This window comes from Pollicipes pollicipes, unplaced genomic scaffold (genome assembly GCF_011947565.3).
Source record: "Pollicipes pollicipes isolate AB1234 unplaced genomic scaffold, Ppol_2.1 Scaffold_7261;HRSCAF=8764_pilon_pilon_pilon, whole genome shotgun sequence".
Taxonomy (NCBI): domain Eukaryota; kingdom Metazoa; phylum Arthropoda; class Thecostraca; order Pollicipedomorpha; family Pollicipedidae; genus Pollicipes; species Pollicipes pollicipes.
Window position 1 is genome coordinate 39,251,819 of NW_023597054.1, and position 26,583 is coordinate 39,278,401.

The 26,583-nt window shown below is 51.7% G+C and overlaps 1 protein-coding gene across 1 annotated transcript; it reads left to right on the top strand.

Moving 5' to 3' along the window:
* Positions 1-2,378: 2,378 nt before the first annotated feature.
* On the top strand, positions 2,379-25,696 carry LOC119112364 (coronin-1C-like). Its single transcript, XM_037236522.1, is given in 11 exon segments — positions 2,379-2,573; positions 14,709-14,832; positions 16,827-17,093; positions 17,096-17,133; positions 18,085-18,306; positions 19,335-19,431; positions 21,370-21,464; positions 21,466-21,480; positions 22,483-22,597; positions 23,327-23,518; positions 24,836-25,696. Coding segments are annotated over 11 exon segments (1,644 nt in total). The 3' UTR covers positions 25,120-25,696.
* Positions 25,697-26,583: the final 887 nt, after the last annotated feature.

Sequence of the window (26,583 nt, forward strand, 5' to 3'; positions counted from 1 at the left end):
TTTTGAGTGGAGGGAAGACTTTGTCATGGGGCTTCCTGGGCGAGATTGGGCCTCTTAGACAAGATCGGGCCTTCTAGACAAGATGGAGCCTCGTGGACGAGATGGGACCTCCCAGACGAGATGGGACCTCCCAGTCGAGATGGGACCTCCTCGGGTGTTGAGGAGAGTTTCCTGGGCGTGACTTTCCAAAGGGCTTCCCAAGATCCGATGAGAAGAGGGCAATTGAACTCCCATTGCAACATGCTCTATCCAAGCTGTATCCAGTGTACTTTCCTAGTTTGGAGAAATTGAAGCTCGCCTTTCTTACAGTACTTTTGGGTCTGGGGTGGCAGAGAAAAGCTGGTTTTGTCGGTTGATGAGAGAATGTTAGTATATCACAATCAATTCAAACGAATGATATCTACGGACGTTTTTTGGTGTTGGCTTGGTGGCCTGACATTTTTATTGGACAGTATTAGGGCGTGAAAATTTCAGCTTTTTAACGTGGTTTGGTTTGTTATTCGTTGCGGAACAGTCTGGCTTTTAAAAGCCATTGGCAAGTATTGATCCATCATCAGTGGCGTAGCGTTAATTGTGTTTTGTAGGACGACTTCTCGTTACCATGGTTCGGAGGTGTCACTTCTAAAATCATTTGGGGAGGGAAAGGGGCTTAGCCGAAAAGATTGACCTAACCTACCCCTAAAACATGATTTTTCTCGGGATTTCGGCCACCTAAGTTTGCCACCTCGATGTTTGAACAAAAAACAACTTTCCTAATATTTCGTAGATTAAAAATTTTTCTCCCGTGAAGAAATGACTAACCATTCGAGTTAATGTGCGCTGTCTTTTTGGGAAAACTTAGAATGGGGTGTAATTTACAGGAAAATATCTTTGCAATCTTTAGTAAGGGATCACCGATAACGACTGCTGTCGCTGATGGGGACGTATAATCACCACAGCCACGGGCATGCGGCAAATACACTTGCTACTGTTGGGGAAAGCATGTGTTCAGTCGTATCTGGGCCATCGTGGACTTTGAAAGCCGCCACATATTGCAGTCAGTTGTTTTTTCCGAATCCAGGCGTTATCATTTTAGAAAACTTGTCAGACATTTGCAGGCTGGCTTAGCCTATGAAAGAGTTAGTATGACCCGTTTAAGGGTCTTGGGAATGACAAGTACATTGGGTGCCTTCAGTATATCATTTGCTACAGAATTAATATGGTACTAACAGTGATGTATTTAGGGTACCGAGTGCCTGGTACACACATTCGCCCATTGGTAATATAATTGTTTTGCGTTTACTTGGCCCGGTATCCCCTATTCATTCGTTTGCATTGAGAGTGGCTCGGAGGAGCATCGGGAGGGGGGGGGGGGTAAGGCTCGAGTCAGCATTGCGGGGCTCAGCGGCCTCCCCCCGAAAGTTTATGAAATGACGCCCTGCCTAGTTACTTAGAATTTAACTCGTCAATATAGCGGCTTCTTGATCCAAAAAGTTGACCTCCTGATGCAGGAAAGAGCTTCCTGAAACAAACCAAGGATCTCCTAGCTCAGCTCAGAGCGTACGCACATCGTCGCCTCCGGGCGCACGCACCAACTTGATGGCATGCATTTATTGTGTGTGATAAAGGTCGTGTTCCTTAAAATGTACATGTCTTAATATTGCAAGTCCTAAATTACACACAGGTACGTAAAAGTAAGGATATGGGGAACACGCAACAAACAGTGCGTCTGCTGTGCTAGCCTAAAACGCTAAACTCGGTTTTCAGTGAAACTTTTTGAGCCGGGCACCCAGTTATAAAATGCTGCGTACGCCTCTGGCTCAACTATGGGGCCTCTGAATTTGAATAAAATATGTAAATCTACAAAACCTCAGCTTGGGTAAAAGTGTACTAAAAAAATGCAGGTGACAGATGCATGTTCTGGCCTTCTGCCTACCAGCAGAGGCAACCTACCCCATCCTCCTCCGGCTGTGTCGCCCCGGGCCTTGTCGACAAAACGGCCCCTTTTGGTGTAAATTTGCTGTGGTCCGAGGATCCAAGTACATGGGACAAACAGGCCTCGCGGCCGGGAGGAGGGTGGCGAGAGACCCGGATTTTGTCCAGGAGCCCATGAAGGCTCGATCTCGATCGATCTCTCGATTCTCCACGATCCCGGAACAGACCTCATTCTTGAGCAGCTTTTTGACGAAGCGACGTTTTGTTTAGCTGGCTGCGTTTGGCTTCCATCCTCTAGACTTGCATTCCCTTACCTGCTTTTCATTTTGACTTTTGCCTTGGTCTTTATCCTTCTGCATTGTTGCTTATTCGGCATATTTTAAAGATTATTCAGACAGAGGGGGAGACAGAGCCAGAGGTCTCTGCTCACATCTTCTAACCGCTTTCCCTCTTCATCGGCAGCCATGTCGTTCCGGGTACGCAGCAGCAAGTTCCGCCACGTCTATGGCCAGACGTTGAAGAAGGAGCAGTGCTATGACAACATCCGGGTATCCAAGTCATCCTGGGACTCAACCTTTTGTGCGGTCAATCCCAAGTTCGTGGCCATAATCGTTGAATGTGGCGGCGGCGGCGGCTTCATCGTCTTCCCATTAAAACAGGTGGGTTTTTGCGCAGCTCTGTTGCGCAAGTAGGTAACTTAACGGCATTAGGCAAGATTCATCGGGTTGGTTGTGCTGGATAATACGGCAAGCGAAAGTCCGTTGTAACATAACCGAGCTTTAGGGTTCGCTCTAATCCTGCTCGTCGAGTGGTGAGTCTACCGTACTCTCCCCTCGATTGTTTTGTTCGGGCACCCCAGCACATTGCCATTACTGGTTGAAGAATGTTTTGGCGTTGCGTGGCGAGCGTTACACGTCGCGTACCGCCATTAAATGTGCCTAAAGTAGCGTCGGTGATGTCGAAGTGGTGCCATCAATCCGTATAACACGTAACGCTATTTCTTTGCAAGAGGCCTTTTTATTCAGCTTGTTTTATTGTTTGTGTAATAGACTGCGCCCTGAAAGCAATCCCTGCGTAAAGGGATATTTTATTCGATACAAAGGCCAAAAAATCAATTTTAGAAAGTCGCCGTGCTTCACAGTGTCTTTTTTATTAAACGAAATGTTTCACATTTGAAGGTATTGAAGCGAGCATCAGATATGATGAGATAAGTTCACTTATAGCTATTGGTATACTTTTAAAAGAAAAAGACTGCTCTTGGCAACACAGTTTCACAGTGTAGTAAATACGCCCCTTAATAAGTCATTGTTTCATTACGTGGTCGTACCTCGCACAATGTTGATTGAGAGCCAATTTACGGCCGTCATATCTGAAAATCCTGCTCACAATCGCGAGATGAACAGCTGAACAATCACATTTGTATGGGCTTAGACCGCCGCATAGCTAATGGAACAGCAGGATTTGGACGTCGTTATTATCGCGTCATGGATACTTGGATAATCCGGAAAGAGTCATCTGGAAAAAGTCTGCATATCTCCGTGGCCGTGTAGCTCAGAATTAGGGCTTAGATCATCAGACGGCCAGGACTGAGCTGTACCGAAGGATCTTGAAAGTGGCTATTTCGGCTTGAAATGTCATACAAACATGGAACATTTCCTTTAACTACATATTTGAAATGATCGCAATTACAATAGAAGCAGAACAGGACCGTTCGACTTGGTTCCCACGCTCATCCGTGCAGGAGCATCAATAGAGTTCAGCATTGCTGTCATGTCTACCAACCTTGTGCGTTGCAAGTGCTTGTAATTACTTTTTTGTTTGACAGTGACGAAAATTTGAGAGCTTTTTGTCTGATGTGGATGTGTATGGTGATGATATGCATTCCTGCGCATTGTGCCACGATCTGCAGCCGATCGTGATATTGATCAATGATAGTGGATTACATCAAACAATGAGACCAGCGCTAAGGGTTGCTTAGCCTCCGTACCAGCAACCTTTCTCTTCACCAACGCACTCAGCAGTTCTCAACGCGGCTACAGGTCCCGTCCATTTACATTGCAATTGATTGCGATCCACTGATTGCACTAGCTCCAGCCAAAATATGCCACCTGGCGTAAGGACCCGTGACGATGGAAGTCTGTAAGTCAAACTTACGGACTTTTTGGCCGGCGGCAAACTTCTTTACGATTGTAAGCATATGACATCTGGTGTCAGGGCAAACAGACATCAGTTTTCGAAAAGCCAGTCACGTAAGCTTGTGGTGGCACGTTTCTTCTGTTAATTGCACGCTTAGACGGAAAATGTTTGAAAAGAAGGTCGACTCTCGGTTGCGTTAATGTGAGTGCCGCACCGTCCGGTCTCGGCGACGCAGTCAGCAGCGCGCCGCGGCCATAAGTGGGAGGTCTCGCGTTAATGCGCGGGTTGACCAGGAACCTTTCTTCCAGATTCCTATCGAATTTGCTGGGTTCTTAGCCGACACAGCCGATACGTGCTGCCAAGTATGATACAGCATTGATCTCAATGGCGTTGTCTTACGAACATTCAAGACATGGCACCCCGCTCATACTTGAAATGTATCCGCTAGCGAAACTTCTGCACCACGCTGCCGCCAATTAGGGGCTGCCAAATATTCCGGGGAAGGTAGAAGGCTGGTACCTACTCTACTTAGATTTCTAGCACAATACTGAAATTTATATAGCAAGCTTCGTTCTACCAATCTTCTGTTTTCCTACATAAACCTTCCGCAAATCACGAAGTCATTCCCGTACTCCAACCCCATAGGCCAACGTATGAAACCAGTGCATAAAATAAAGGATTGTGGTCTTCCAGAAATGGTCGCCTGATTTACACGCGGTCTGGTGTGGGGGTCAATCTGACCCCTCCTCTCCCTGAAGATTTCCCAGCATGGTTTCCGAACAGCGTGGCGTAGCCGTACCAAACCTTGCACAGCTATAGGCAATTGCATAGTAGATTTTTTGGTTCACAACAATTAGATGTACCGTGTCAGATCGCTGACATACGGTTGGTGAGAAGTCAGACCTTTATTAGAAAGCCTATTCATTTCTGCTATTGTTTTGATGAAGGCATGTTACCGAAATATCACCCAACTATATCACCATTCTCTTGTTTTTTCCCGGGGAATAAGGCTATTGCTACCGTCTTATCTATGTGAATAATGCTCATCGCTAATGTATTGAGCAACTTACGTAACATGTATTTTGCCCACCTTGGTGAAGTGATATTGTTGTTCAACTCAACTCACTCACCAACTTTTATGCCACCACGGTTTTTCATAGTCCGCCATTTCTTTGTTGGGTACGGCATAGGCACGGCCTACCTGAGCGCCATCACCGCCCCAGGTACGCTGTGCCTGAACGTAGGCTTGGGCGTACCCGCGGTTGTTCTGAGTTGCATCTCTGATCTTGATAACCAGCTATGCCCAATCCATCCGTGTATCAGGCTGTAGTGAGAATAAAGTCCTAGCATGTGACGTCACGAGGTCACTTTAGTGTTGGAACGGTGCCTGCTGATCTTGATAGCCAGGTATGACTAATCCATCCGTGTAGCAAGCCTATAGTGAGACTTAGGTCCTAACATGCGACGTCACGGGGTCATATAGCGTTGGAATGGCGTACCTGTAAGTGCTGATTCTAGGAAAATCACCTGCACCGCTGCATAATTTCCGCCTTGATATCAAATCGTTTTATTTCGCGTTCTGGTGCCGTCACAGGGGAGCTTCTTTTGTGGACGGGGCGACTTACCTGACATCTTATGATTGATCGAGTTGAGTGACGTCGCTGGTTCAGCTCCACAGTGTTTGTAACGCTCAAGTATGATTTATATTCTGCTCCAGGTGAACCTAGCCGCTTGCATTATCTTGTAATAAAAAGACCACCAGATCCGTTGAATCGCTTTCGTCATCCCGTTCTCGCACACCGGTACCCTCAAGCGGAACTGCAACTTATACGCACAAACCAGCGCATATAAATCGAACCGCGCGCCGGATGCGAAATAGGCCCGTCCGGCAAGTGCGTTTTAAACACGGTTGTTCAGTTTCGCCGTGCCAAATTCATTGCTGGCCGGCGTGCTCCGGCGCACATTGTACCTCGTGTGCGTCACTGATGTCAGTGGTTTTGTCGCCTCACGCACTGCGCGGCCTGCGAGCTCGTGCGAGCTGGTGCCACTGCAGGCCGAGCGGCGTCCTCATCGCCTGAGCAGTGGCCAGCTCAATGACCTGTGTGTGCTCTTTGTTGTGCGGCCATAGGCGACGGTGGCAGTCACAGGTAGGTGCACGCCGGCCTGGGCGCCGTGGCCGCCACGCCCCCACCTGTGTCGGCCCCTGCCCGTCCCCTCTCCCTCCCGCCGCCTACCCAGCCGGCGCCAGTCCAGCCCGCGGTGACTCACCGCTATTAATAGGCGCATGTGGCCGGCATCGTGTATAGATATGGCTGCCTGGGCCAACGGTAGGCGGCCAGCCCACACGGCGCGCATCATGTGTCTATCAGTGAGCATGAGTAGCCCGCCCGCCGCCTCCCCGTCCTCCACCGGGCCACATCACCGAATATGGGCAGCGGCGCACGCGGCGGCGGCGACCTCGCCGGGTTGGACAGCCCTGCGTGGTGGCGGGGCGCGTGCGTCGGCGCCGCCCGGCCACCAGGGGGCGCAGGGGTGTTCGACCTGTCGGCCAAGGTTAGGCGGCGCGGCTGGCAGCGGCGCCGTCGCGGACGTGGCGGGTCGATTTTTGCGGGCTGTCCCAGATCCGTCGCCGCCCGGTCACGTGTCAGCCGGGCGGTCCCACGCGCCGCCGGCCAGATAAGTCGGCGCTGCGGGGCCGCCACTTTGACGGCACCATGGCCCTGTTGATGACGCGGCCCGTTATTTTCGGCATGTTGTCCCCGTGTTGCCCCCGCCACGTTCGCCGCAGCGATGACGGCATGAACGATCAGTGGCGTGGCGGTTTTCCAGCCCGCGGCCGTCGGGCGGCAACTTTCACCGCGCCCCGTCTGCGTCCGGGCGGCGGCGGCGCTCACCCGGGGTCACCGAGCCGCCGCCCGCTGACCCCCAGCCGGCTCCGGGGCAGCGGAGTCGCGCGCAGCCACGGCCGGGTGGCCGATGCCCCAGGCGGGCCGACGCCGGTCCGGCCAGCGGCGCGCCGCCTCCGGCACGGCCCATGTGTGGGCCATATGTGGGCTACGTCGGGGTCGCCGGGCCGTTGTCTTAGCGGCTGCGGTGCAAGGGAGGACAGACGCCTTGCCGCCGATGGCTGTTATCGGTCCGCCCTCTGCACGGTCGAGGCGAACTTGGCGGCACGATAGCCGCCCACGGTGGCACCCGGCGGCGACGTCCAGCTCCGCCGCCAGCGTCGAGGCGCGCTGGCGGTAGCAGCCGAGGCGGTGCGCGGCCGCTTTGAGGGGCGGGCGAGAGAGAATTCCGTGCTCCGGTCTTGACGACCGAACCTAACCGGAGCTGGGCTGAGCTAGCCACCAGGGAGTGAGAGCGAGAGTCGAGCATGGTCGTGATCGGTATCATGATCGTCAGAGGCAGAGATGGAGGGAGGCAGAGAGAGATTCAAACGTGCGGAGCGCATCAGTAGGTAATAGGCATGCATGCGGAATGCAACTTCCCAGCCCGCCAGTTTCTGACTCGCAAGAACCCGCACGTTTTCGACTTTGTTTTGGGCCCGACTGCGGGATTTTTGTGAGTCAAAAATTTTGACGCGCAAAATAACTTTTTTTTTTGCTCTTTCATAAGTTGAAATCGTCCCAAAGCTAGAGTTCGCTGCCAAACACAAAGCAATCATGAAACAAACATATTTTATTTTTTATAGCAAGAGTACCAGTGACAAAAAACCGATGGCAGACAAGGCACGCCAGGAACCTGGTGGCACAAATCGGTCAGTTTTATGCATGCACCTCACTGAAAAAGTTTTCACGCGCAGTACTCTGTGAAGTTGCCGACTTTCGAGGCATGCGAATGATAACAGTAGCTCGTTTGGTAACGTGCCGGATCCACAACCGAGAGGTCGTGTGTCCATGGTCGTGTGTTTTAATTTTTTGAAGTTCCCAATGAAATATGCTGAATTGTTTCGTAATAGTCGATGCACGCCGTCAGTGTTATGAAGTTTATCGTTTGTTGAGAGTTTCTCGCGAAAGTTCTGTAATTCTGTAAAATACGCATTTCAGTGATGCACGCATTCACAACTGTAGCGCCGCGTCTCGTACCTTCGGTTGCCGGCCGCCAACTGTATGTGTAAACTACAAATTAAGTCTACATTGCTTAACTAGTATTTCTAATTTTATATTTTAAATTATGTGCTGAACTTCGCTATACCCGGTATCTATTACTCTGGGTTGGACCAGGTCGTACTCACCAGTCATTGTTAAGCAACAGCTAGCAAACCTTGTCTGAACCTGGACTGTCATTCTGGCACATTTATGCACGGGAGGGTCTTTTGGTAATATTTGCATAGCGTGATCCGCCCTTCGGTTGTGACATTGGAAATAAGTGTGCGTGATGACGATAAGCCGTTGTTTATTCGACGCTTCTATGTTCGCGCGGTGCCCTGTGTTCTTTTCCAGATCTTTGCTTTACCATGTCCTTGGGGGCTTATCCCGATAATAATGAAATAGCAGACTTAACACGCTCTCGGGTGGGGGGGGGGGGGGAGTCAAATTGCGCTCCCCCGAAGGTTTTTCCAGGGTGGTTTCTGAACGTCGCGGCGTAGCCGCGCCAATTTTCATAGCAGTAGACAATTGAATAGCGGATCGTTTGGCGCCAAAATTTAGGTATACGTTGTGAGGTCACTGACCTATGGCAGGTCGAAGTCAGACCATGGTTTCAGCGAAGGCAATTTCTAGGAAATCCTTCAATCTGATCTAGCAATGGAGTGTTAGACGAAGCCATACATCTCTGAGATGTTTTCTTAGGCAACACAACGGTTGAATGAGGAAATTATATTGACCTTATGTCAGGTAAAAGGTCACACCAAGATCAAACTAACCTGCATTGTTACTCTAGGGCTTGCTGTATGGGATAGTTTCTGGTGCTCATTTCGAATTTATTGATAGCAGGAACCGCATTATACATCTTCCATGGACTTCTTAGAGGTCAGAATAGGTCATTGACCTAAAATGACCCAGGTCAACATTTTGTTTTAGGAACATGCTGCCCAGCGTAATCTTTGTCGCTTAGTCAAATGCAAAACTCAAAGCAATCTTGCATGATTTTGGTCACCTTGACCTTCAAAAGGTCAAACAAGGTCACTGACCTTGAATAGGCATGTGACCTTTTGCTTAGAAACGGTTATCTAGGTTCTGGGGGCACTTTGGAGACCAACCTGGAACTTGACCTTGTTTGACCTTTTTGACCCAAAGGTCATGACCTAGGAACCTGAAACTTTGACCTAAGTGAGTTCACGTACAGATCAACACTCCCTGTGAACTTGGTGTCTCTAGCTTTCTTAGTTCCCGAGATCTCAACGGGGGGGAGGTCAAATTGACCCACCCCCACCCCCCACCCGAGCGAAGGGTATCTAGCCGGACACCCGGGCGCGTGTTAAAGACGGCTCATGTGAGGATGTTTGTTCAATATTATTCCAGGCGGCAGAAGGTGATTCCTTCTTCGACCCGGCAGGTTGTGGTGATAAATTTATCCAAAATCGGTTGCATTTGGATCTGTGTATTTTTGTTTACCTTGCTGTCTTCTTTTATTGTGGGTAATTTTTCGTGTTTAATTTAAGTTGTGTAGCACGTTCCTGACATGGCTTCATTGGGTCATTAGTTTGAATGCACTTAGCATTGTACAGAATTTTATTGACACCGGCTAATGTTTTCAATGACGTTATTATGTAAGCTTGCGCATGCGCTGTGTAGACACCTATGTTGGTTCAATCGGTGAAGTGAGCCACATGATGCATGCGAGCAGTACTGGCAAAGTTGAAGTTCCTGTCTTTACCCATTTCTGTTAAATGTTGATATGTTCTCTTTCTCTCCAGGTTTTAGCTGTGTTTATGTAGTGCATCCCGAATAATCAGTATTGTGTGGACATATTTGGACGAATGAAAAGAGAGATATTTGGCTGAAATCGAATTTGTTTTAATTTGTATCATTGTAGTGCATTTCGGGGTTGTTTATTGTCTTTCGCTTGTAGACATGCTCGTTCATGCTCGCATTAATGACTTCTTGTCTTCGCGCGTATATGGACCTGACATGGAGTAGTGACCAATTCAACGTTTTTGTCTTTACCTGATAGATTTTCAGACGCTTAGCACAAATTGGTCATCGCAAACGGAAACGGAAACATCAACCCTCTCCTGACGGGGGGGGGGGGGGGGGGCGGGGGGAGAGGGCCCGCGGAGTGAGAATTTTGATTTGGGATCTCAGGGCCGGATTGTGTTTTTCTCTATCAGTTTGGAGGTGAAGTTTTGTGTCCGCTTGCATATGCAAGTTCAAGTAAAAAGGAAGGTGTTGCCTTGTGGAATCATAGTTTATTGGCAAGATTGAGTCGCTTCACTTTCCGTGTGTTTTGTTTATTAACAGCTGCCTCAGCGAGTTTTGTTGATCATCAAATCACCCTAATTGTGTCGTGTTTATGCTTCCAGGTACATGTTTTGACTCATTTAACGAAGGCTTGAATAATGTGTACTTCACAAACAAACTGCTAACATTGCTTCCCATCTCACTGCCTCAAGAACACTTCTTTTGGGGCTAATGTGCCTGGTTACAGCTTGAAGCCTTGGAGAGCTTATCCTTTGGGCCCGCATGCAACCTCTGAACATTACATCTTCCTTTACCGTTACCTCTGTCCCAAAACCCTCCGTAAGGTCATGTGTGTAAGTACGGGAGAGGGCTGCGAGACCATGCGTGTCTGAGATTTAGTCAGAGAGCTTATGTCCTTCCATGTTAGTATCCAGCCCCTCCCCTGGAAGAAGCTTGAACAAAGTCAGTAGCTCAAAAGACAAGGTCAAATAGTAGTTACCGACTCGCTGGCTCTTATAACGCGATGCAGGGAAGTAGAACATTTCAAGTATTTATAAGAACTTCCCTTCGGGTGGGGAGGGGGGGGGGGAGTAACAGCTAACCATTTCCCAGCCTCTCATTCTATCCCCAGGAGTATGCGACACCTGAACAGCCAAACAGCACCCATTTAGAGTTATTGATATGGATCTGTAGGATTGAAATACTTAGTTATTGATTAACACTGATGGACGGGTTTGAAACTGTCTAAACAGTTTGGAATATTCAACATCGCGGCCATAATAGAGGTTTGAAATATATATATATATATATATATATATATATATATATATATATATATATATATTAGCTGCCTTTTAGACGAACATTACATTCCGGGAACTGAAACAAAGACATTTGAATCGGTTGGCTCTCCATCTGACTAGTCTACAGGTCCTTTCCTTGGTTGTATATCAGTGCTAGTTCGAGACTTTGATGCAAGGGTTCGATCCAATTTCTTTAGATACAATTTTTATCGATTTTTTCCTCTTTATTTAATATTTTTTGAACACACGTTTTTCAGTTCTGAGCTCGAATTCAAACCCAAATCTACATATCCTAATGTTTGAATCATAAAATGCTGTGAATCCCCAGCTCTAGCAAGCTTTCCTAGTGCACATTGATGCATATCCCTTTGACACAGAATGAATGCCTCTCGATTTCAAAACCTTGCAGCATGTTCACAACATTCTTCAGTAAGCCATTTCTCAGTAGCACAAACAAAAGGTGTTTTTTCGTAAGCAACGTAACGCTTGAACTCATCAAATTTAGATGGGCTTCTGTTTTTGTTCCGCTGACTTCCCATCGGATACCATGGGGTCAAGGCGGTCTAGGCATCCAGTCTTGTCCACTTATCGAAATACCCCCATGTTTATGGTGTAAAATGTGTACGAAATCTTCAGCCATGTACACGAATGCATAAAACACGGACTGTAACGTGCTTGCAGTGATCCCAATGGGCCTTCTCGTCGTACACCTCGCGGTTCGTAATCCTTCCTTTCCATTCGCTCTTTGCGTTGAGAAGCTACTCATCGGCATGGGTTTCGCGCTTCTTCCTTTTCTACCATATTCGATTTCACATGAGCCGATGAAACCCGAACTGATACGCGGCACCATGGGCCACTTTCTGGTTTCGTAAGCAATTTGTTTTCATAACAGATGGGCATCCACTTATGACGCAAGCAATGTCGCCCCCCCACGCCAAGCAATAGCCGATCACGCGCCGGCGAGCTCGGAGAGCAATGTCTCCGAGACAACCCCGAGAACGGGGGAATGCTCCCGGGGACGTCTGCGGCCGACTCCGGCGCGCGTGGACGCGAATGTAGGCAAGGTTGGCGCGGGGCTGGCGTATACAATGAGGCCGACTCCGGCGCGCGCAGACGCGAATGTAGGCAAGGTTGGCGCGGGGCTGGCGTATACAATGAGGCCGACTCCGGCGCGCGCAGACGCGAATGTAGGCAAGGTTGGCGCGGGGCTGGTGTATACAATGCGGCCGACTCCGGCGCGCGCAGACGCGAATGTAGGCAAGGTTGGCGCGGGGCTGGTGTATACAATGAGGCCGACTCCGGCGCGTGTGGACGCGAATGTAGGCAAGGTTGGCGCGGGGCTGGCGTGTACAATGCGGCCGACTCCGGCGCGCGCAGACGCGAATGTAGGCAAGGTTGGCGCGGGGCTGGCGTATATAATGTGCATTGAGAACACAGAGGAAACTAGACCCGATGAGAAGGTTTTTGCGATTGGGGTGTGGGTGAAGACTGATGACATATCGTTGGTGGGTGTTGGAGAAAAAAGTCGTTCAAGACGGTTTGTTGGACGATAGAAATTAATGTAGATTAGCCTGAGGTTTTTGTTGAATAGTGTGGTAACCGTTGAATGATCAGTCTGTTTGCATTGGCTGGCTTAATGGCGTTTTAACGCATCTTGTCAATGTTTCAGCTCTTTTATCCGAATGGGTCGTGACCCATGACACATATGCGAAAGTCATGACAGTCAGGTTTTACTACATCATTAATGCACTTCACTTGTTGGCGATGGGACATGCTGCTTGTTTGTTTTATGAACGTGCTTGTTTGTTCAGCTTTGGTTTAAATCTGACACGTCTTCCACATGTACTCAAGCATGAATCATCTTGAAACGTTCGTCATATTGCGCCGAACGTCGGTAATCCTGTCGTAACGTGGGAGGTATCACATGACAGATAGGCGAAATAGTTGGCCTCATAAGCAGGTTGAACCTTAACCTACCAAAGACGGAGCACACAATTCGAACAATTGCCAAGTGGCATAGTGCCAAAAAATCCAAGTTGCGTTTTTCCGATGGTTGTAGGTAATATACTCAAATATACCAGTTGCATAGCAATACACAACATGCGTGATCACAATGACCTAGATTGATATCAGCGGTCGCAAATTGACGCCGATAGGGAACAAGTACAGTTGGAGGGCTTTGACAGCAATCATTGCGTCGGCCCCTTCCCCCCACCCCCTCCAGTTGCGATCCCTAGTTAAATATTTACAAACCAAATTAAGATCTAAGGTTCGAAAAATAAGGTAATAGATGGTGTGTTTTGCGTGTGAAATGAAAATACAGTGAAGATGGACGCGCGGAGTTTCAGAGAATTTGTCGATGCGTCTTTCCGCTACCAGCTACGAAATATGACGCGTAAAGGTAATTATTTTTTTCCGATTTTTGATTGCAACGCGTGAGCGATACGGCCACCATCAGCCCGAACCACCGCAGTTGCCTCTGCGCGCACTGGCGGATGCTGCTCCTTACCATGTTTAGTGACACATCCTACATATTCGTGGCCTGAGTCGCCAGTCCACCAGTCCCGGCACTGGCGGAATGTAATGAGAACAAGGTTAGCGCAATGAAAAGGAATCTGGCACCCTCCCGCAAAATCTCCGTCACACGTTCAATGGCAGCCAATGCTAGCTCCTTGGCATCCATACGGGTGACCGGACCGCGGGCCGACGGCTGAAAATAGCCTCTAAGGCAGTGCGGAGGCGGCCTGACGTGGCGCGACGGCGGGAACACCTCCCCTTGATCACCCTTTGTGAGATGGTTAAGAAAGGGCCATGCTCAACTTGCCAGACTCGATCTCGAACCGCACTGCCACTACAGGCCGAAAACCGCAGAGCCCTTTTTATGCCGTATTAAACACAGAACCACGTCGGCGCTTGCCGGGCGCTGGGGTTCTCGACGTTAAACCAATCACAGGCCATGTCGGCCGGCTGCCATTCTGCGAACCATTTGGAACCATTTTGGGAGTTTGACAACTGAGTTGAAGTAAGAGGACCGGAAGTAACCAAACAACATGACAAAGTCGTAAAATATTTCCTAGGTCACTACTCTATTTCTTCATTTCTCCACCCGCACCTGTACCCGTACCCAGTCGTGGATCTTTCCTAACCCGACTCGGCCCTGCACTCGTTCCGTCTGGGTACCGGCCCATCATTCCGACCCGTGAGGGCCTCTACTGCAGACAAACACCCGCACGACGCCGACTGAGCATTGATGAGGCACTGAGGAGGCCGGCCGAGCCAGTGACGGTGACGTGCGCTCGTACAGCCACGGCGCGTCCGGGCAGGCCCGACACGCGCTGGACCGGACTCTTGCCGCTGCACATCATCCAAAAATGATCGACGGCTGGGGACCGCGCCAGGCGCCATCCCGGCTCGGCCAAGCTGGGCGCAGTGCTGCGCCGGCGTGCGTGCCGGGTCAGGGGGTCATCCGTGGCGGGCCTCAGCGTGACCTCTGACTGACCTCTGGTGTCCACAGATGGGTCGACAGGCGCCGGATGCGCCCATCGTTGGCGGTCACAAAGGACCCGTGCTAGATATTGCGTGGGATCCGTTCAACGACAACGTGATTGCGTCCTCGTCCGAAGACTGCGTGGTCAAAGGTGAGTAGATGGCCGGTGTCGTGAGACTTGGTCGGGTGTCGGGTCGGGTCGGCCTGACCCAGCTGCTGCAGTCGCGGGCTTCCCATGTACGCCTGCAAAGGCAGCGAGCGGCGGGGCTCTACGGCACGTAATGGGACGGACTGTTACACTGTGTGGGGTGACCAGCACACCGCGAAGTTTAGAGGTCAGTTCATTCTGTTCTTTTTCGAAAGATGGGTGCAATGATTGAAGGTTTTGTGAGACTCGGTGCTGCTGATGTAACACTTCGTGCGTCGTACTGACACTGGCAGTTGAATTTTTCGCAATCCGTACCCGTTCTTCGAGGCGCTTTCTGGTTATGGCTGTCATAGGCGACCGCGACCGTTATCGCGTCGGAAGCAGGGGCGGTGACTCCATGCAAGGTTGGAAGCGCTGCTGGTCGGCTTACGCCCCCGTCCAGGTCCCAGATTTCTGCTCCGGGGCGGGATGCCAAACGTGGCGGGTGGGTGCACCGTGCACTCCTGCGTGTATCGCCCACGTGGAGTGCTGAGTGTGGCGGCTGGATGCACAGCGCACCCCCGCGTGTATCGCCCACGTGGTGTGCTGAGTGTGGCGGCTGGGTGCACAGCGCACCCCCGCGTGTATCGCCCACGTGGTGTGCTGAGTGTGGCGGCTGGATGCACAGCGCACCCCCGCGTGTATCGCCCACGTGGTGTGCTGAGTGTGGCGGCTGAAGCCGAGCTGCCGCCTGCCCACGGTCGGCCGGCCGTCCGGGCGTCGGGCTCGCCAGTGGTCTGCACTCGGTGGAGGGCGCTCCATTTGCCCGGTCCAGCCGGCAGATGAGGGAAGACGTAACCGAGGCGCACGCGGCGTGCCGTGCCAGGCCGGCCGGCCCGCCCCGCTCGAGGACCACTCGTGAAACCGGTCCGCCGGTCCGCTCACTCCACGGGCGACTAGTGGGCCGTGCAGCGGTGCTGGGGCGGCGGCGAGCGCCGCTTTGCGGGCCGTCGGCCCGGCCCGGCGTCGTGGCCCGCCTCACCCACGTGGACGCGCTGCGAGTCGGGGCGATTAGTGGGGCGCTGAGCGGCCGATTGCCGTATTTGGCATACGGCCACGCGGCGCCACCGGACGCCGCCCGGCGCAGTGACGTCATGGCGACGGCCCAGCCCAGCCGGGCTGATTCCAAACGCGGCCGCCGATAGGCAGGGCGGCACAGTGCCGCCTGCGTCTCAGTGTTGCCAAGAAGCTGTCATGCTCAACTGCGTCAGGGCGCAGACACATGTTTTTCTGCGTCGCCACTCTATTACGGGCAGAGTAGGAATAACAGAAATCTTGATGCCGTCGGGGACATCCTTCACACTCGGCGATGATATCCAATTTCTTCATCATATTGTGTTACATAGGCTGTCTGTTTTCTCTGCGGGAGTCAGCATGCCCAGCTTGCCTTCAATGACTCGCGGAAACGTGAAGTTGGCTATGCATAGACGGCGTTGAGAAGCGGCCTCCCGACCACGCCTGGAGCTGACGGGTCGGCGCCGTGCCGGCAGCTGGCCGGCCCCGGCGCGCCGCTGGCCTGCCCCCGTCACGCGCGCTCGCGCCGTGAATCGGTGCGGAGCTGACCTTGCACCCGTCGGCGGGCGTCACTAAATTCACTGACCTAGACTACTGACTGAAGAAACACACTGACAAAGGCTAGACCTTCACCAACACGCACATTCTCTGTTTTGTATATGTGTGTGTGTGTGCGTACGTGCGTGCGCGTGTTTGTGCGTTCTTGCGTTTTTGGAGATTTTTTTGTTTTGTTTTTGTTACATCGGTTCAGCATTGAGGCGTGAGGTCACTCACAGGTCAGCACACAGGTACTGGGGAAGGGATAGCAAGGCCGCTACACAGACGCAAAGCTCCACGAATGCTCATAGCCGAGCTGGCTGAGTGTCTGCGCTCCCTGAATGAGCCGTGGTTGGAGTGGCTACCGTGCCGTGTCCTCCTGCAGTAAAGCTCCCCTTGTCCGGCAGTATGGCAGCTGTACGACTACGGGCTGTCGCGGACAATGACGGAGCCAGTGGTGGACCTGGTGTACCACCAGCGGCGCGTGGGCCTCGTGCTCTGGCACCCTTCCGCCAGCAACGTGCTGCTCAGCGCCGGCAGCGACAACCTGATAGTCGTCTGGAACGTTGGGAACGGCGAGGCCATGGTGGTGATCGACACGGTGCCTGACCAGATCTGGTCGGCCAGCTGGGCGTGGGACGGCTCCAAGCTGCTCGTCACCAGCAAGGACAAGAAGATCGCGTGCTCGACCCGCGCTCCGGCGAGATTGAGGAGGTGCGTCGCCCGGGACTTGTGGGCACGGCTGTACGCGCTCGTGCCTCCGGGACTTGTGGGCACGGCTGTACGCGCTCGTGCCTCCGGGACTTGTGGGCGCGGCTATACGCGCTCGTGCCCCCGAGACTTGTGGGCAGGACTGTACGCGCTCGTGCCCCCGAGGCTTGTGGGCAGGACTGTACGCGCTCGTGCCCCCGAGACTTGTGGGCAGGACTGTACGCGCTCGTGCCCCCGAGGCTTGTGGGCAGGACTGTACGCGCTCGTGCCCCCGAGACTTGTGGGCAGGACTGTACGCGCTCGTGCCCCCGAGGCTTGTGGGCACGGCTGTAAGCGCGCGTGCCCCCGAGACTTGTGGGCACGGCTGTACGCGCGCGTGCCCCCGAGACTTCTGTACGCGCTCAGCGGGCTGGAAAGGAATGAGAAGCGAACTAAGGAACGATAAGAATGAGTGAACTAGAGAGTGAACTGAGTTAGTCAGAGGGCGCAGAACCCGAGTCCTCCATCAGATATGCATGTTGCCTTTAGTCATATTCAGTCCCATGGCGATTGCCGTGAAGCTACTGACGAGTCGGTATCTCGGAATGCAGTCCTAGTGCATCGGACGTGACAGCTGGCCCGCGGTTTGTGTTGTATGTCAACCATATTCAGTCCCATGGCGATTGCCGTGAAGCTACTGACGAGTCGGTATCTCGGAATGCAGTCCTAGTGCATCGGACGTGACAGCTGGCCCGCGGTTTGTGTTGTATGTCAACTGTGCCGCGCCCCGTTTGCCGCACCCTTTCATTCCCATCTCCAGTAGGCTTACCTCCGTGACCAAATCAAATGACTGACTTGTGGTTGCCTCGGCCCTATCTTTGCGGTCTCACCAGCAGCTAGTTCGTAAACAGGGGGTGTTGCCTGTGCCAGAGTACACTTGTATGTAAGTGCATGACGCTTTCTGGCCATTGTTAGGAGGCGGTGTCGCACGAGGGCAGCAAGGGCTCCCGGGCCATCTTCCTGAAGAACGGACTGGTGTTCACCACCGGCTTCAGCCGGATGTCAGAGAGGCAGTACTCACTGCGGGCGCCCGGCCACCTCAGCGATCCCATCGTCATGGTGGAGCTGGACACGAGCAACGGCGTCATGTTCCCGCTCTACGACCCTGACACCAACCTAGTCTACCTGTGTGGCAAGGTAGGGCCCGGCGCAAATGGGCGCAGAATGACCCCTGCCGTCGACGCGCCCGCAAGCTCAGATCATTATCATCATCATCATCATCACCATCATCATAGGGCGCGGCGCGAGCCAGGCCTCGCCTCATGAAGCGGGTTTGCTGCCGTGCGAACGCACGACTCCGCGAGATATTTAATGCCTAGGTTATTTGTGATTTCATGAGATGTAGGTTTGTTGTAGTGCTGACTTGGTTATTATTATATCCATACCACATTTGAAACACTACAATCCTGTTCATTTTGCTGGCAAAGTTGGAAATAACTCAAGGACTTTAGATGCAATAGTTTGCCGTCAATGGTCAATGTCGGAGCAAGGAAAACGGCGTTTCGTTTCGCTGTCCGCATACAAACCTAATCAGCCAGCCTTTGTTGTCGCGTGAAGATGCGTTCGAAGAAACAACGCAGCTATGAACATCCATTTTGACCAGTTTGTGATACCTCTTCAAAGCTATTCAGATGGTCTAGGCCACAATTGTGTGGCAATTTCAGATATGAAGGCATGAGTGCAACATATCCGGCAAGGAAGTGGGTTGTGATCGTTTTTCGATAACGGAGCTTATGAATGACGCAGACATCCAGAGCTTTTGATGCATCTTTGCTTGTTCAATTTTAGAAGTCGATTGAGTTTTTCAACCGAAATTCTGTGGAAAATGCGAACTCGAAAACAAATTTGATGTTGACCAAAGTTGTGGCTAGTTTCTACAACTCAATTTGTTAATGTTTTCATCCCGTGTACTCTGCAAGAAGGCTTTTGTGCGTGTCATGACTGAAGTATGGATGCAACCATTTACTGGAATGTGACTTGCTTCCCGTAAAACACCGATCATTATATTCATTTGTGAACAGAGTAAGGTGGATTAAATTGTAGATCATGTATTGTGAAATGCATCTCAAACTGCATGTTTCCACCGACACTTTGAGCATTGCTGTAATCGCACGAGGAGTGAGCATCACGTTGGTGTACTCACTCACCTGTGCTCCGCTCGCCAGGGTGACAGTGTGATCCGGTATTTCGAGATCACACCAGAGCCGCCGTTCGTCCATTACATCAATACCTTCCAGACGCCCGACCCCCAGCGAGCAATAGGTCGGTGTCCGAGTCAGGAGGCTCACCACCTAGCCGAGACGGGCTGGCGCTGCAGCTCTGCAGAAGCAGTGACCAGCGGCGCGACTCGATTAAGTTAACTGTGATCAGATGGACTGTGGAGCTGATGGAATGACTTGGTACCTGGGGCCAACCGGCGCGAGCTTGACATCCTAAAGCGTATTCTTGTGTGGCCGTTGAAGGGGGTGTACGATGTGCAGCAAACTTTCAAGCTTATGAAGACATGGCAACAATAAAGAAATGTGAATTGCGACCTCTATATGAAGTTCGAAAGGGGATGTCACGCCTTGGGGGCATATTTCAAGAACATAGCCCGGCGTAACGTCGGGACCAGCTAGGTCAAAGGTCGTTGGTGGGTTATGTTAATGTAGCACCACCAGGATAAAGTGAGGAGGTTAATTGCAATTATTTCCCATTCCCAATTTCGCTGTCAGCGTTCTGTCCCAGCACTACACGTTTTCTTTCGCGGTGACCCCCAGAGTGTACCACTAGTCAGCGACGACCGAAGTTGTCGTGACTGCCGTCTTCATGTCAGTTGTGGCCGTCGTGACGACGACAGAATTTGCCAGTGGCCGTCGTCAGCTGGTGCAGGCTAGAGTTGCCACTTTTTATCCGGTGTAAACCCGCGCAGTGCGTGCCTGCGGGCCTAAAATGGCACCTGTACTGGTATCATTGGCGTCAGTACAAGTGAACGTTTGTGATTGGCACCGCGGGCGGCGACGGCCATTTACCAGAAGCGCACCGGTGGACCTTGGACCAGTGCGTCACTAGAGACCGTGTGGGACTCTGTTTCCCAAAGCTAGAGTATGATTCGAAAAGGGCCACAGTGCAAAACGCGACAGGGGAGAAATCAAAGCCATATTAATACGTTTCGTTCATTTTGTATGATGAGAGCACCATATTTGTATATCTTCTCCCTGATTAGAGTATGTTGAGCTTTTGAAAAATGTATTGCGCAAACATTCCGGTTTCACACCCACTAGAGAAAAAACAGCCCAGATGAGAAGTATTACTTTCATGTTGGAGGTAGTCCAATTAGCTCATTTCTCCCGCCGGAGTGGCTACCTCCTTTCGAAATTGGGGGCTTTTCAGAATGATTTCGAGAAAATTGGTGCTCACATAAATATTACAGCAGTATTATCCTTATTCCTCGGAGAAAAACCAGGAGAATAGATATAGTTGGGTTGATATTTCGGCAACATGCCTTTATCTAAACAATAGCAGAGGCCTGTTTCTGGTATTGTAGCGATAAAGTCATGTCGCCAACCATCAACCAAACTATATCCCCATTCTCCTGGTTTTTTTCTCCGATGAATAAAGCTATTACTGCAGTCTCATCTATGCGAATAATGTTCCTCGCCAATGCACTGAACAACCTTACGTTATTTTAAAACTGGTGTTCCTATAAAATCGGACGCGCCTGATCTAGTAATTAGTCAAAAGTGCCAAGAGGCGGCATACTCCCATCAACAATAGCAAACGACATTACAGCACAGTTTCCCTGGCTGACATTGAAAGAGATATTCACGTTTGGTGCCATGAAAAATACTTTGGAAAGCAACCCTGCAAGGCGTACGTGAATATGCAAATCATGACATAAACGCATTCACTGTAATTCCCAAATGCAAAGAAAACCAAAAGAGGAGCAGCCCCGTTTATGCTTTTGGAAACGGAATTTGAATTTCAACTTTCCAACATGAGTTGTTGCTAGTCTTCATGCTGTCGTGCGATGCCGCCGCTCCACCCAGACGATCGATTAATATAGATTGATCGAGATATCAGCGGTGTTTCGTTAACGAGTGCTGCGAGTGTCCATCTTCCAATGTTCTTTTTGCCCATCTTGCCATGGCCCCGTCTCCCGTTGTAGCCGCGCCTGGCATGGTCTCGCCCTGCTGACGACAACGGTCGCTTCACCCGTAGGAATGATGCCCAAACGAGGCTGTGACGTCCAGGCATGCGAGATCTCGCGGTTTTACCGCGTCAGCAACAACGGCTTCGTGGCCGTACAACCCGTTCGTCGTACCGCGGAAGGTGAGAGATGAGAGTGTGGGGCTGTCCCCACGCCACATCACATGACCAGAGCGGCCCGACTGGAGAGGGGAGGACGCGCCCCGCCCCGGACAGAGGTCGGGTCGCCGCGGACCCCGCAAACGCGCTGTCCTCGGCCCGTCCATGACCGCCCGCAGGCCATGTACGTAGTTCGCCCCAGCCGCCGGGGTCGTTTGGCGACGAGAAGCCGAGTGGCGTCATTGCGATGCATCCGCCATTAGTTGCGTTTGGCACGCACCGGTGGGAATGAACAAGACATATGATGAAAACAACTTCATCTTGTTCCCACAGCTGCCATGCAGAGCTTTGTGGCGTCTGGAAACGACGACGCTTGAACTTCTCCAAAATCGCCGTCATAACCGCGTGGCCATAACTACCGCCAAATCCAGCTGTTGCACTAGACAGCGGTTCAGAGACACCACATTTAAAGCCAGAATGAAGCACTTAGTTGCCTGCGCTTGAAACAAATTCCTGTATATGCACGTTGACATCATGCCTTCAAATCCTCGATTGCCCCTGGCTTCGGGATCAACGAAACGAAATGTCACTTACACAGAGGTCGTTTTTTCATTAAATGCCCACCCTTCATGCATTCGAGGGTGTCATGCTATCTGATATTCATCGGCTGGCGGTTAATCATTGGGCACGTATCTTGAACTGTAATATTTAAGCCACCCGTAACTTCGTTAGCTACTATCAAGAACGTCGTCAAACTTTCTCAATTGAATCCAGAACCCAAACACCAATCTTGCGTGCCAAATTTAATGACGTCACGGATGGCCATGCGCCCTGGTTATTTGACCTGAATGCGGGTTGTCACCCACTCCATCCTATGTCAAAGGAGCTAAGCGACCTGCCTGGCGTACGGATGTGGTGACGCCGCTGGCGGCGCCGGGGCCGCTCACCGGTCCGTGGCCCGCGGTGTGTGGTGCGTGTGCTTTGCGGGCCAGCTGGCGCTGACGCACGGTGTCTGGCCGGCTGCAGTCGGAGCTGTTCCAGGAGGACCTGTACCCAGACACGATGGGCGACACTCCGGCCATCACCGCTGAGGAGTGGCTGGAGGGCGCCAACGCTGAGCCCATCCTGGTCTCGCTCAAAGGTGAGCGGCAGTTGGTGCGAGCGCCTCGGTCTCGGTCGCGGGTCATCGGCGCCGGATGCGCCGACTGCACCGTTCGCGGTCAGCTGGTTGGTCGGGTCGAGCAGTGCGTACTTTCCGTTTAGAAACAGCTAAAAGCAGGCTTGGGGGCTGTGTAGAAAAGTCGGCTTCGTTGAACGCCGGAGAATGTCGACAATAAGCTTAAGCATAAGGAAGAATGGGAACTCTTGGCAGTGGGCAACAAGATCGAAATGTCCGCATGTCTCAGAGCTAATGTCACTTGCTGGATCCCTTTTAATAATGCAACGGGGGAGGAAGAAGATAATGGAGTGCCGGGTTATTGGCGCTGCGTGGTTAAAAGCAACGTACACTCAAACGTTTGATGGCGATTCGTAAGTGGCTTATTTCTCCCTCATTGCGCTGTACTTGCGTCGTAGAAATGAACCCACTAGTTCGAGTGATGTACCAACCTTACGTGCTCGCACCGGGGCTAAGAAAACGGCTGCACTTTTTCGGACCTGATTATAATGGCTGGTCATTTTCCGGGCCGTACACCCAAACACACCAGGCTATCATCTTACGATCTGTTTCACAACCTTGTAGGGCACTTATCCATTGTTCTTATGTTGTGGTGGCAGAAGTTCCCGACTCTCCGGCAGCGTCGGTACCCTTTCGACCAATATCCTCATGTCCTCATGTCCTCATGTCCTCACGTCGTGGCCCGTGCTGCAGACGGTCCGGTGTTCTCGACACCGAAAAAGGAGCTAAAAAAAGGTGGTGAAAAAGGCCAACGTGCTGGACAAGAAGAAGACGGCCTCGCAGATGCAGCAGAGCTCCGACGCGCAGGGCGTCGGCTCGGGCTTCTCAGAGCAGCAGGTCAAGGAGCGCGTGGAGGACGCCGTCGCCGCTGCCACCAAGGCATACGTGAGTCGGCCTAGTGTGGCAGCCGGTTGGTGTGACGTCCTGGGCCCATGGTCGTGTATTGGCGTGGGTGGGAATCAGCGTACTGACGATAGTACGTGTGGTGACCCAGGATTAAACATATAGGCGATATAGGTGTGGGGCCCAGAATTGTCGTTTTTAAAGTGCTGGCCGCTGTCTCGCTTTCAGATAAAAATGAAGCCATAACATCGTAAGTTTTCTTTGCAGAAGCTTTTGCAGGTTAGATGACGCCACTGTTTGTGTAGTTTGCATGGTGTCGGTCGTGCTTTATGTGAACATGTATATGCTCTTCACTTTTTTCCTCCTCACTAATAGCACAGTAATTTACCAAGTGACATAGAATGATACCGATGATATTTCCTGGTTAATTTTAGTCACTTCTTTGCTTCCAGAAAAATCACCTTTTTTGGTATCCAGTGTCGGTCCGAATGTTGCAGAACAAGTCACAGTGAGCACTGAGCTCAGGTGCATTGTTTCGCAATGCTCGACCCTAATGACGGCGCCAAAATACTGTCCCCAACCACCCGCAGAAAAAAAAAACTAATGAAACTCTTGAAGCGAGGAGCTGCCACGTCTGCAGACAAATGTAACACAAATGATTCCGCTGGTTCGCTGTGCTGGTGGTCTGTGAGCGATGCATGACACTTTCCTGGTCTGTTGCCAGGGGCTTTTCGACTTGTTTGACAGGGACTGTTAGACTTTCGACAACTTTTTAACATATTATGAGGATTCGCTGCTATGTGGACCGATCGCTCATGCCTCATAGCATAAGCGCGGCATGTAGTGGTTTACTTTCCAGAAAAGGAATCGTATACCTTCGTGATTGTTCAGATGTTTGTACGTTTGTTGGCGTATGAAGGGCTGGGACAAAGTGAAAGTCTACATTTACTTCCCATCCGTGGATTTCACTTGCCGCAAGATGCAATCTGCTCGCGTTGCTCAATGGTTCACAATGTGTGGTTCAATGTGTACTGCACCGAATGGTGCTGCTGCCCCGGTACCACCAAGTATGTCCTCCGCCATTGCACCGCCGAAATCGGTCCTTCCCCTCCTCCGACCCCCCCCCCCCCCCCACACACACACACAGACACTGCCTTCCCCTCCGACGCTAGTACACTGCCGTCCTCTGTGACCCACCGTTCCCTCCCCTTCACTGTTCCCTACTCTCTGATCCATACCCTGCCGTTCTTTCCGACCCACACCCTCTTGCTCGGTCGCCATTTCCGACCCAACGCCCTCTAGCTCGGCCGCTATCTCCGACCCACACTCTCTCACCCAGCCGCTCTCTTGCTAACCTAGGACAAACGCTTCGACGACCTGATGATGGAAATGCGGAAGATGAAGGCGGTGATCGTGAAGCACGACGACAAGATCCAGAAGCTGGGAGGCGCGGCTGGCGGGCAGCGGCGAGTCGTCGCCGCCCAGCGCCGGCCTCAACACGCTGCAGGTGCCTCCGGCCGACGAGCTGGCGCCGGACGAGGTGTGAGGGCGGCGCGCGCCCGCCGCCGGCCGGCCCGGCTCTGCGCCCGCACTGCACCGCCCGGCGTCCCGGCGGCGGCGTCAACCCCGCGCCGGCTGTGTGATATTGGCCGGCCAGCCCGGCCGGCGCGTCCCTCACAGCGCTCCGTCTGTGTGGCGTGTTTTCTACAGCTAACGCCTTCTCGTTATGTACTAATTTTGTATAAACTGTTTGTTGTATGCGTTATTTTAGCGGTAGTGCAGTGAGCCACCGGCGACATTGCCGGTGGGCGTGACACTGCTAACAGCGGATAACAGCAAGACCGCCCGCCGCGGCCGCCACCAGTGATCGTGTGCGAGGTGTTCAAAAGGTAGCATTGAATCGTGGGTCGTGCGCGACGGTTAGGGCATACGCCACCGTCTGATGCGCTCGCCATAGCGTCGCCAATGGAAACGTCACTCCGTTCTGAGATCGCCAATCATGTCGCCCAGCGTTGGCGGAGTTCACCAATTACGTAGCCCCGACTTTGGGCTCGCCAATCACGTCTCCAATTCGGAGTTTGCCAGTCATGTCAAAACGATAGCTTGCGGCAGCAAATTGATGTTTTGTCGATGGTGAATTCACGTGACGTTGTGTGCTAATTTATTGTAACATTCGTTATAAAATGATCGGTGATGCAATACAAAGTTAAGCAAGGCTTTGCCAGACAGCTTCTACACCCATTTCCGAACAGTTCAGGTGTGTCGTGCCCAGATAGTCGCGCGCTCCCTTGCTGAGTTTAGGCCTAACCTCTATTGTGGAGCGAACGTCACAACCTCATGGTGAGTTTCGGACGCATTCATTGTTTTTCCCTGAACTTGGGGTGGAGTGGAGCGCCACGGTGCAGTATCACAGGGTGCCAGAATGTCAGAGGCCCGGCCTTCGTCGATTCTACAAGTGTGAATCCATTTATAGGGGGTGTTTCACATTTGTATGGGGTTTGCAGCTGAAACAGCCATGCTGAAGGTCAGTCGGTGCAGTTTGCAGCCCTGCCTTCTGAAGACCTTGACCCTTTTAGTTTTAGGCTAAGCGCCTGCGATAATGTGCACACTTTTTGAGGCCACCCAGTCATCCATGACGCCATAAGAACGTCATTCAATCTTTCCATTCCATTGGCCTTGGCAGCGGTCAGGGCCAAGCAAATATAATCGCCTTGTCGTTCACATCTGTCGTTCGTGAGTACGGTTTCCAGATATGGCTACCGCCAATTGTCTCTCAATCCGTACGGGGTATGATGTACGTAATCAAGCAAAGACGGATTGAGGAGCATATTTGCTTAGCAGGGAAATTGGGTTGCCTAGTGGAGCGTTTTCTACGTAAATGTACACATAGTTCACATAGTTTACATACGTATATGTTTCAATATCTTCCGATGTAGAACATTCCCTTCGACAAACACAGTGTCGCCAATGAACTCAACTAGTCGTAATATGGGAGATCTCGTTGGTTTCGGCCCATTCGTACTTGCTTTAGGGCGTTACCCGTGCGACCAACTTACTGGGAGGTCATTCATAACTGAGGACGGGGTAGGAGGCGGCACGCTCCGCCT